The sequence below is a fragment of the Branchiostoma belcheri genome, unplaced genomic scaffold, assembly GCF_001625305.1.
Source record: "Branchiostoma belcheri isolate BF01 breed outbred unplaced genomic scaffold, Haploidv18h27 scaffold11, whole genome shotgun sequence".
NCBI classification, from domain to species: Eukaryota; Metazoa; Chordata; class Leptocardii; order Amphioxiformes; family Branchiostomatidae; genus Branchiostoma; species Branchiostoma belcheri.
In genome coordinates, this window is record NW_017802491.1 from 3,060,078 (window position 1) to 3,072,316 (window position 12,239).

A 12,239-nucleotide genomic window follows, 5' to 3' on the forward strand; every position below is an offset into this window, starting at 1 on the left:
ATCTGATTAGAAGAGATGATCTGCTTATTCTTACAAGCTCATTTGAAGATGAAGTTGACCTGAGAAAATTACTCTTGCATGTAAAGTTGACTTCCACCTGTATTTGGTACCTAATAAACATCTTGAGATTTTCCTGTTGAGATGTTTGTTCCTGGTTTCAAATGACTGACCAACACCCCTTTCACTACAACAATGGAGCGTTGTTCTACACTGCTTTTTCTGATGTACACATGTAGAATTCAAACCTGTGGAGCCTGAATGAGCACGAGAGCTTTACGCAAAATTTCTATTTTTAGAGAACAGTACAGCACTACAGCTGTGAGCAGCTTGCTCTAGAAGACAACAACAAGCCTCTTTGTTTGTAATGGTAAGGATTAGAAGTTTGTTCATCTGTCTGTCATACTGCTTGTATTAACCTCAACCAGCTAAAAAATCAGAGCGCTGGATTATAGACATGGAGTCAGGAGGTTACATACTTGCACAGGCCTTACAGCTGCAAACATTTATCTATCAGGGCAATCTCTGGGCTCATCCTTTCCTACTTGATGGAATGGTCGGGGGAAATCTTTTGTAAGCTAACAAGATAGGGAGCCTGTATCAATAGGTTTTATCAAAACTTACATTTGAATTGTTTACATTCTAATCTTATCAAGAGTTAGTGTAATCAATCTCGATGCAATCTTGATATCTGCTTACACATTTTGAGGGGACATCCTTAACATACTGTCACCATATTGCCAGTTTCTACCTACTGTAAATCACTTTTTTTTTTGCGGTGCTTTTATATCCGCCGACTTTCTTTTTGCTGCACCTGCCACCATGTCCATTTTTCTCAGACCGACAAACTTTTGCTACTGCGGACGTTTTATAAAGTGATTTAGTGAGTATCTTTCTGAGGTACCCAGCTGAGTCCACCCTGACCACACCCTCACCTTGATCCTGGTGACAGCCTCCAGCTGGGTGGCGACATCGTCCAGCTCCACGCGCAGCTGGTTCTTCTCCTTGTCCAGCTTGGTGCGCGACCGCTGCAGGCTCTCCACCTGCTCCGTCAGCTCCGTCAGCTGGTCGCTGTGCCGCTTCCTCAGCGTGGTCACGCTGGCCTCATGCTGCATGGTGGACTCCTCAAGCTCCCTGGACAACAACAGGGAAAATCAACTGTTAGATGCTTGTCCTATACCTTGAGAGGCAACATAGTTATGGAAGCTACTGTAATAGTTTGTACTTGCTATATATTAAAGATATACAAGCAGGTCTCAGTATTATCTTTTAAGCATAGGCATAATGGACAGGTGGCATCATCGGGGAATATGCACATCGGTTTGAGGTTTAGTCAGATTAGTGACATTGGGCTGATATTAGTTTTAAAATATCTTGGTCTGACACGTGTGGGCGTGGCCAGTACAGTAAGAATTTAATTATTTGTGTGGTAGATTCTAATTAATCTTTTTTAGATTCTTTTATAAAAGCTAATGAACAGTCCTTTCTGCCACACTTTCTGATCTTGGCGAGTTCCATCTCTTGATGTTAGTTTTGTAATGTAATTTGCGAGTTCCATCTCTTGATGTTAGTTTTGTAATGACTATGCCATATGTGGGTGTGGCCAGTACAGTGAGTGACATACATGTAGATTCAAACTATTATAATCTTTTAAAGAATCTTTTATAGAAGCTGATGAACAGTCCTGGGTGCCCCACCTTCTGATCTTGGCGAGTTCCATCTCCCTCTTCTTGTTGAGTTCGATCTGTGCAGCAGAGGCTCCGCCGGCCTCGTCCAGCCGCTCACTGAGCTCATCCAGCTCCCGCAACAGGTCATTACGGTGCTTCTCAACCTACAGGGAAACATAAAACAACTGTTACAGCCTAATGGTGCTTCTCAACTACAGGGAAACAGAACAACTGTTACAGCCTAACGGTGCTTCTCAACCTACAGGGAAACAGCACAAGTGTTATACTCTACAGCTCCTGTAGTATTGGACAATTGTACTGTTTATAGTCAGAGTTCTTGGCAGCCATATTTCCAGACCCCCTCTCTGACCCTTCATTTGTTGCATCCCTTCAGACAAGGAGCTTCAGTTGACCACGCCCCCTCCCTTTTTCATGCATATGGTAACTCCCACCAGCTCCAATTGGGATCTTCCTCCCTCCCTTCCTTTCAAAGAAAATGTATTCTTATCTATTCAGTCATATAAATGATAATGGCTTGTTATTTGCTCATCTTCCCTGTCAGGGGTAGTCTATCAAGTAATTTGCACCGCCTTGATAATTCACCTATAATGGCCAAATTACCACCCAGCAAATGGACCTGTTGTTTGTTTTGATTCAACAAGTAACTGATCCTACCCTACCCATTACTCTCCACACACATGATCACCCATCTGTAACCACTGGACATGTACTGGTAGATCCTCCTGAAGCACCACTCTTTACTACACACTAAAAATATGCTGCTGTTGTTATTAACAAGATCTAAATGATGCTGGGTATCCTAAACAAGCCTTTTGGGATCAGGGCATTTGCCCCTTATAGAATCTAAAATTGAAGAAAATCATTAATTGTATACTTTGAAAACATTTCAGTTTAGGAGAAGAAATGGTTATAGAAAAGATGGAAAATGCTTAGAAAGTTACAATATAATAGCTGACAATGGATGTGGGTTTGTACAGGTTTGAGTGAACAAAAGATGACATGCCGGGGCAGTGGTAGGCCAGGGAGGCTACGACCTGTGAAATGCAGCCATTTACAGGGAGTGTACCACAACATCTTAAGCTTATTGTGCCCTCTTCCCAGTTACTGGTTCAACAATACTGCCATGGGTCAAGTTTCCAAATGGCCAACTTTGTACATGCCTCCCTTGTGAAATGTGAAGAATGAAATGGCCTTTTAAATCCATTATATTCGTGTCTTTAAACATCTCTTCCCCCCAGACGTTTGATGAATGTTAGAAGAAACCTTTTCTTGACTGCAAGCTTTCCTTTTTCTTTTCAAGCACAGCTTAATTTGTGAAGCATTTGTTTGTGTTGCCTTCTTAACACTCTTTCCAACAATTTTGCTGATACCTGTAAAGCTTGGTAATTCTTGTTGATAGTCTGTTCAGTACACACACCAGTGCTGTACCGTTTGCACAGTGGTTACTACCCGTGTTCATTTCATGGCTGGTGGGAAGTTTTGTCTCTGAGTTGTAGTAGTTAGTGCCCCAACGCCGTGTCATTTATACCCGCCCTTTTCATTTAGTAGTGGCAATTTTAGGATCGGTTTTCACCTCCTTTGTTAGCCTTCCTTTCCTGTGGACTCAAGACAAATTTGTGCAGAGAGCTAAGCCTACAGGAGTGTACAGTCATTCAATACAGGCCTGACAGCACTGTTTGTTGTCCTATTTACTCTCCTCAATATCCTAATTGACAACAAATAGGTCTTGGTTTCCCCATGGGAAAACTCACACAGACACTACACTTCTTCATGTTGGCATTGGGACTTTTAACAAGAATACTACTGATAGTGATATCCTGTTATTCTGTGGTTTTGACATTGGCATATGATGGCAAAAGAATAGACTGCAGGTGATGGACATGGCTTGATAATCTACAAATCACCAAACATGACCAACTATTGGTCAACAAAATGTCTTAAGGTTAAATGCCATCTTTTGTTGTATAGCAAATAGAGTATTTGTACAATTTGATTTCTTAGCCATCAGCTGGTTTGAACAAAGTACAAGTCCACATTACATTGAGGCAAAATTAAGATTAAAGTTGACTGGGACATTCTCAAGCTAAAAATATCTGGTAAGAATCTGATAAGTACTTTCAAAGGGTGGGCAGTATATTTGGATAGTACTCGATTTAGCCAACATTCAGCTATCAGATAGTGATGTGATGGGATTTCATTTTTGGAAACAAAAACAGGATGTTCAGATTATTTTGATAAACGAAGATTTCCATTGCAAGTTGCTGAGTAGAATTAAAAGAATGATTTGGTGTAATTCTGACTTAGTTTGCGACACTGTCAACAAATTTCTATGATGAAGAAATTCCCAGACAGATTATGACTAACCTCTGAAGACTATCGTTTATCGTTGATCGATACTTGAGAACTTTGTCACAAGATGTTTGAATCTAGTATATGTTTGCATATCAAGATGTCTACGTCTTTGCCTGCTGTATATAGCTGAGAAATGAAGACAATGTGAACAATGTTGGGAGTCGGTCCCTAGACATGACATATCTTCACATGTAGCTGTCATCTTACCAAGGGAGGAGAATTCCTTGATAAAACCATCAAGCCCTAGTGACACAGTACTGCTGGGGCTATTACATTTTACCAGGTCAGGGGATCATGAGTATTTAACTTTTTTGGATGGCAAATCAATTCAAGAAGGAACTGTTATGGCTACCCTCATCTGACAGGTTTTAAATGGACAAGCCCCTACTCCTGACTTATGCCACCCCTTGGAATTTGCTCCTACAGAAGACTGGTATAACATGGCTGACCTCCCTGTGCAAACACTCTTTCAGCCGAAACACTTCCCCTAATATGGAAGCCACTCCCAGGAAAGCTGGCTCCTTCTAAACACTTGTCTTGATGGGCAAAATCCCCAATTCTACTGCATCCCCCTGAGATTGAGTTGTGATATTTCTGATAACATAGTTAGGCAGGGCTGTGGACCTACCTTCATGCGAGTCTGCCGCTCTGTGTCGAGTTCCTCCTCCAGCTCCTCGATACGAGCCTGTAAAACAAATCCAACAGGTTTAAGACATCACACATGCCCTGCAGAGAAAACTAGCCATATGTTAAAGTCACAGCACGTCTCAGCACAGCCCTGGTATCTGTGCTGTCATCCTCCATTATACACTGCAACCATGCTGCTTACAGTCATCAGTGATAATTTCCAGCTACAAACTAGGCTTGATTAGCAAAACAGGTGCATCTCTGATGACTTACATGCATTTTTAAGTTTCTGGGCTGAGATATGCCATGTCTGTCTGTCTGCCCTGCCGCACAGAAGCGGGTGCTACTCAGCTATTTTAGATGACCTAGTGTGTTTAACAACAGCAAGAAGAACTCGATCTCATGCACCTTCCATGGTTGAGCTCGCCCGCGGATCGGAAACCCTATTGTCCATTGTAGACTAACCCATTGACTGTTAGTTCAAAGGGTTTCAATGGGCGCGCAATTACAAACACATGATACAGGTCTGGGGGATAGAGTGTATCCAGGTCTGACCATGCGCACAGGGGAGAAGGGATATAGTGACTCCTGTGGGGACAAGCACTTTAAACAGGTTTCCACCGTCCAAGCCAAGGCTTTCCTTCCAGTCAATTTGTGTGCCTCCAAGCAACTAAATCACAGAATATTTGTCCCGCTTGGCAAGTGCCAACAGCTTTCTTACAGGGCTCAATTTCAATGCCACTGGTCTACTTTAATTAAGCAGCAAGCCAAGACATACAAACAGCCGGAAGCAAAAAAGTAAGGAGAACCAAGTACTTCATATAGGAAGCGCATCCCGACGGCATGGGGGCCCAACTCATAGCTGCGACGGATGATTTTCTTGCTCTTGGCACTCAAGTTCTTGTACGGGGTGTAGAGGATGCTGTCGGCCTCCGTTGGTGTTTCCGTTAACCTTTTCCGGATCACCGTTTTCCTGATCGTTACTGGAGTGGCCGTATCAAGGTTGAGGGTATCGAGAAGGCTGAACCGGGACATCTTGCCAACCAAAAATCCCAGAGGGAGGGAGAAAATCCAGGCAGAGGGTACTACAATCCACGGAGCTAGTCCGAACAGCAGATTGACAAGTGCTGGATGTAACAGGAACTCGGCACCAAAGGTTTTAAGGCAGCTGGGCAGCCCAAGTCAGCAGCAAGGTTGCAGACCTGTTGACTATTCAAATGACTTCACAGTTTGCCACGAAGTCTTTAAATGGCCATTCCAGTCCCGGCTCCGTTCCCATTGCAGGGCTGTGTGTGAGCTTGTGCTATATCAGGCTGGAGGAATGCTAGCCGTGTCCATTATACCTGCCGTTGCTCATGTTCAAGGTTCCCAGTGCCTGCACCACATTGCTCTACATCTTACTTCCTGCGGGAGTGGGGGGAGGACTAAATAAGGAAGGACCCCACGTTCCGACGCCACCTGGGATTCATCAGGCCACATACATCTTTGGCTACAGGTTGTCTCTCAGGGCCAGTTACCATGGCGATATGTGACAACCAATCCCATCCCTACCCTTAATTGGCCTTGGAATTTGGTCGGAAGTACGTAGACGGGTCCGAGAATTACTAGAGGGGGTGCAGCGCAGCTTTTATTCTTAAAGTTCAGAGATGACAAGGAGAAAGTAACTGGAAAGTTTGGGCAGACAGGGGCAAGCATTATTTAGATATGTGAGCCTACGTCTTTCCTAGCCTCTGACTCTGGAGGCATGTCTCAGGTATGCCAACTATCCAGTACAAGTAAATTGACTTAGGACAGCATTGCCATCTTGGCTATGTGGATATCCTATAAAAATAAATGGACACAGCCTCTTGAACAGATTCCAGGGACTCCTTAAAAGGAGAAGGTGAGCCTAATATAGACCCTTGACTCGGGACTCTGTTGACTCAAGACACGGCAATCCTCCCTGCCCACCTTATAACAGTGAGAAACTCGGTCAGAATCTTACCAGGAAACTCTGGCGTACATGGCCAGCTTCCGCGAAAACATTTGCATATCTTGGAATATGCAAATTAGACCCCTTAAGGGAAGGACTAACTTAAAATACTCTTGCAGGGTTCAATGCTTTCAAGTTCTCTCTGGAGATCCTTATTACAAGGCATCACATGACCAGAAAACCTGGGGACCAGTGTAAGAGAGAGGCTGGTACTGATATGGAGGTCTTAGACATTAGAGGGCTGATCTGAAAAATGGGGCAAGATGGCAGTCTGTGTCAATATCGTCATCCTTACTTTCACTTGATGGAAAAGCCTTCCACCTCGTTGGGTAGATATGTTACAAGATCTACATGTACTTAAGAAGATCCAGTTTGAAATCTTGTTATTACAGGTATTATCTAACACTCATTTGAGAGGGAGGGGGTGAGAAATGTAGTAAGTTAGATAACTTACATGCTTTACATATGTCTTAGCGATGTTCACCCACTGAAAGGGACAAATCATGAGAAAAACATGTTATGCTATGACATAGCACTACATTTTCTACACATCATCTGTCCCTTTCCCTGAGTGAACATTGCTGAGACATCTGTAAGGCATGTAAATTATCTAAGACGTACATTTCTCCCCTTCCCTCTCAAAATGGCTATAAGGACTGAGTGTGAATCATGTCTATATATACACATACAAAATTATATCTGTAACAATGTGATAAGAATTATCAGATTGGGTCAGTTTATTTGTGGATGTTCCGGAAATTACACTGCTACAAAAAGCATTGTAGACTGAAACTACTTGGCATAAGTTGGCAAACACACCGCATACAGGAAGTGACGAAGCTGTGATAAAAAATATCTGGCTAAAAATACAGGGAAGGCATGGCAAGTCTGAGGTGTGACTGACAGGACTGATCATCTGCTGTCATGGTCATGTCTGAGTGAAGGTCATCCAAACTCTTTGTAGTCATAACTTCTTATAAACATTAAGGGTCACCTTAAATACTTCAGTGTTTTTCTAGCACTACCAACATAAGCAAACCCTGCCATGCCCTTTGGTTCTGTATGGTCCAGTCCTGGACAAGGTCAGACTATCACAAACATGCTGTGGCTACAGCTTGGCAATCTTTTACCCCGAGGACAAAATACAGACTGTTGACTTTGATATGAGAGGTATGCTTTCTGTAATGTCAACAACGCAACCAGTTCTTTGAAATTTCTGTTCAACTCTTTGCAGCAATCTGGTAAAAAACAAACAATTCTCACAAGTGATAACTGGCTTTAAAATGCATTTTTGGTGGGATTTTGTCTTTCAAATATTTAATCCTTTTCCATCATGTCTGCATGCCTATAGAAGTCTACATTTTGTATATGGAGAAAAATTAGTGCACAATCTGTTATGAGTTATGAACTTATGACGAGTTGAGTCATAAACCAGCTGATTGAAACATCACACATGTTTGTCTTCTGCCAAAAGCTATGACTTTCTTCACACCTTGTATCTGGGTTAATCTTGGCCAGATCACCTACATGTCCAGAGATCCCCCTGCATTCCTCCCCAGTCCTCACCAACTCACACAAATGGTTGGAAGGGTTCCTAGTACTGGGCAGCAGACATCACCCAGACAGTTTACTTTGGACCAAACATTAGTAAACACTCCGCAGAGGTTAGTTCCTCTGGGCACCCTGCCTGCCCTGTTATTTAGAGGATGATGGGTCAGCCAACTGTAGACACATGTCCAACAGCCCAGAAAACAGGAGGGAGAAAATGACCTGTAATCACACATGAATGAAGTAAGTTTGAAAGATTCTTCCAGCACAATGTCATGGTTTTTACCAAAATTCCACAACTAACATGCCACATGCTGTAGGAAGTGAACAGTAAACATGATTCAGGGCTGGGCTGGACACTTGTCAGACTGCAGAAGAGTTTATATGCCTCAAAACAGTGAAGGTGTGACCACAGAAGTGTGTGTTTATAATTAGGACTAAACACACTGGATTGAGTTATCTTTTAGAATCAGGAGAGAGAAAATATGATATGACTGACACCTGTTGATATGTCTACAAGGAAGAGATGGAGCAAGAAAGTCTTAGGACATAGCTGTGGCCAAACTTAGAATGCTAACAAGGTCTAAGAAATCTGCAGACCCACCCAAGTCTGTAATAGCAGAAATGGGGAGTGACTGTATATCTGATGAAGATGTAATCAGGCAAGGGAAAGGCAAATAAACAGGTGGAAGGATAGGGAAAGGGTCAGCTGTCTGGAACATGATAAATAACAGGGAACACCAGTAGTGACATCAACATGTATGATGAATCAAACATCCCAGAGGGAACAAGGAGGATGTCTTCTCTAGGGGTGTGTGACTCCTGAGGGGAACAAGCTGTTTTGTTAACAAATTATACAACAATAACTTCTGTTCAATCATCATTTAGCTGCCGGTGCTAGGTACATGAAAAGAGCATTTGACTTTGTCGTGACATTGACACACACTCATTCAGTTGTCACCATTTGTTTGAACTTGGGATTCTTAAATTTGCTTACGTGTGAAAGAAATTACCTGGCCAGACTGTTCCAGTTAAAAGGTATACTGCACCCTCACATGTAGTGCTGTACTAGGTCTGGAGGTACAAGTAGGCTTTTGTAACAGGTTACATCAATTTGTGACCCTGGGTTGCCTATTCTCTCCCTCTCAGGTAGGGAGCAACTCTGGTTCAAAACTTCCTTTGCCACTGATTAAAGGAAATATGCCACGTAAATGAAACCAACAGGGTATCTGTATGTCAACAGCGGTAGGCCAGGATGTGGCAATTTAAAAATTCAACCATTAGTAACAAAAGCCATGAACTTTCCACACGCAAGAATGCAGCCTTCAAAGTGTTGCAGGCTCCTCCCCCTCGTCAAGTGACAAGAATGCCATGTTTGACATCATTCGAGAACTTGAGCTGTCTGTTGATACGTTTCCTGGAGGAGGATAAGCACTGGAATACACAAGGAAAGTCCTGATGTTCACCATATAAGGAGATGTCCGCCAGTAGACATTGCCTAATGCTCTAACAAGGACTGGGGTTTGTATGTAAACTCTACACATGAATGCTTGTAATTTCCGTCTTCTTTCTGACAGTACTAGTCTGGTGTAAGCAGTAGCAGTAAGGGGCAGATATTTCCATCTAGCTAAGGGCTACATCAGAAACATTAAAAAGAAGGGGCAACCTGGCAGTCAACATTATCTTCTCATCAGGGTTTTTCTAGAATTACCTGTCCTCACTCTCACATTACCTGTTTATGGGCGGGTAAGTGAGGATTGTGCAAAGCCTGATCTGGTAACGTTATAAGCGGCCCTTTCTACTCTGGCCTGCTTTGCAAGCACTGTAAATCCCATTCAGCTCTACCAACCAAGGCATGTCCGTGTCAGCAGGAAGATGAGCGTTGGGCTTCTCATGTCACTGGAAGACAGTCCGCGACTCTTCCCACACAATAGCCCTCTATACAGGGGCAGGACAACGTCAGGACGAAAATATGCAAGAGATTTAAATGGTTCAGCCAACCTCGGCTTCCAGAAAAGGCTATAACGGTCATGGTGCGATACGATAGCCCATGCAGGTAGGCAGAAGGCCACTATTGTCTTGTCTTATGGCAGGTGGATGCATGTACACAGTGGGTGTGTCTCTTACTCAACAACATATACTGTGTCATGCTACCTGTCAAAAAAAAACTTCCACCAAGCACAGTGAAAAGGAAACAAACAATCATTGATTTGCGAGCATTACCACTATCAGCTTGCCCAAGCACTCCAATATCTATGGGAACCAAATGGGTAACAACCATCAACAGGGATAAAACTTGTACAGGAAACCTACGGGGTCATGCAATTCAGAAACACACCGGCCTTGTGCAAATATGAGCAAGTCACGAAAAAAGTTGACACTTCGCTTCCTAAACACAGAAGTAAAACGATCCGGCACACACCACCAACGGCAACAAATATAACATACATACAAACAGGTAATCTGTGGTCTCCTTGTTGTCCATGCTGAGGCGGGAACTCATAGCACCTTCCAGCCCTCCACGCTCTCCTGTCACACCTGTACTGCACAAGCTGCCCCGGTACGTCCCCGATTCTCACCGACCCATGTCGTTACCATGGCAACTAAACCCTATTATCTGACAGTGTTTTCCATCCACACTCTCCTGCCCACTCTTTTAGTGTGTGTTTAACAGCTCCTGTGTTGGGGCGCTGACATGCTAAGAGTGCCTGTGTATGCATAAGCACTAGTTCAGCAAAGACAAAAAGGTGTGCATGCGCAGGGAAGGTTTCCAACGTACACACGCTTTGTAGGGTCTGAAAACATAAGGATGATTGAATAGTGTACAGAAAACCTCCTTCAGCTTTCAAGATGATTGCAACAGGAGGAGCCTGCATTGTTAATCAGGTCATTCCCAATGGGAAACAAACATTGTGTAGGTGTTCAGTTCACCAGACAACCTCTCCTTTCTTAAACCAACAATTCAAGGTTAGCTTGCATTGATATTTTCATTCACGTCTAAATATAGCTGTTATCCCCAAGAACTAAATAACCATAAACATGTCCACACCTAATACTTTATGACAGCCCTGTTATGCCTGTAATGCTAGCTGACCAGGTAAGTTGGGTGTCGGTCAGCTCAATATTTAGCAACCTCTACTCTTTTCACAAATAATAAAAGATCAATGAAGAGCCAGCAGTTGTACAACATACAGTGACGTAAAAGCTGCAAGCTGATCACATGCTGGAAAACTTGGAGGAATAGGCAATGTCTTCCAGAAGTTCTTAAGTTTACTTAATATATAAACACCAGTTGACTTCAAAATTGTGAAAGAATTGCTTTTTTATGTGCCTTCAATTACAGATCATATGATGGAAAAAAAGTAAAACTTTTACTCACAGCTGTTACATGTGTATTTAAGGACAATTTGCACAAGTCATTCAAAAGTTGAAGGTAACAACAAACATACATGAAAGTCCTATTTTCTTCCTCTGAGAATCCCAAACATCTAACCTTAGCTCAGCACATTCCATGATAACATATACACAAGGAGGTAGTAGAGACTTCAGATATCGGATATGTTCATGGCAACTGCCCAGAGGATTACCCATCTATCCCCTACCCTGCATCTCCTGCATTCCACCCTATCTCCATCACCATGTGGGGCACATACCTGCAGCTCCTTGATGCGTCTCTGAAGGTTGCTAACGGTGCTCTGGCTGTCTTCAAACTTGGCCTCCAGCACATGGATTGCCGTCTCCTTCCTGTGTAATAAATAAGGCAGTATAAATCAGTGGCAAGTTAGACAGGCTCAGGGTGATTACATTTACTTGTGGAAACATCTCTTTATTTTTTCATTGATGCTATTTCCTCAATCGATCATACCCATACATGTATATACACACTGATGAAGCATAAAATACATCTATCTTAGACATTAAATTGTTGATGTGATACAACTGGCACAGCAGTGACAAGCATTTTTGCTGCTATAGATTATCTCAAAAGTTTGTCCTCACTGGTAGGATCAACAACTGCAGTGTGGAGTTAGGCAGATCTACCAGCCCTGCCCTGC

The 12,239-nt window shown here is 42.9% G+C and overlaps 1 protein-coding gene across 3 annotated transcripts in view; it reads right to left on the reverse strand.

The window, feature by feature from the left end:
- LOC109484665 (myosin-16-like) overlaps positions 1 to 12,239 on the reverse strand; it is a 59,404-nt gene that overhangs the window by 12,477 nt on the left and 34,688 nt on the right. For all 3 annotated transcript variants that reach the window (XM_019788024.1, XM_019788016.1, XM_019788031.1), the window contains 4 exons: positions 11,838 to 11,928; positions 4,666 to 4,722; positions 1,695 to 1,828; positions 933 to 1,131 (listed from right to left, as the gene is read on the reverse strand). In XM_019788024.1, coding sequence (XP_019643583.1) covers positions 933 to 1,131; positions 1,695 to 1,828; positions 4,666 to 4,722; positions 11,838 to 11,928 — 481 coding nt within the window. The remainder of the gene's footprint in view (positions 1 to 932; positions 1,132 to 1,694; positions 1,829 to 4,665; positions 4,723 to 11,837; positions 11,929 to 12,239) is intronic.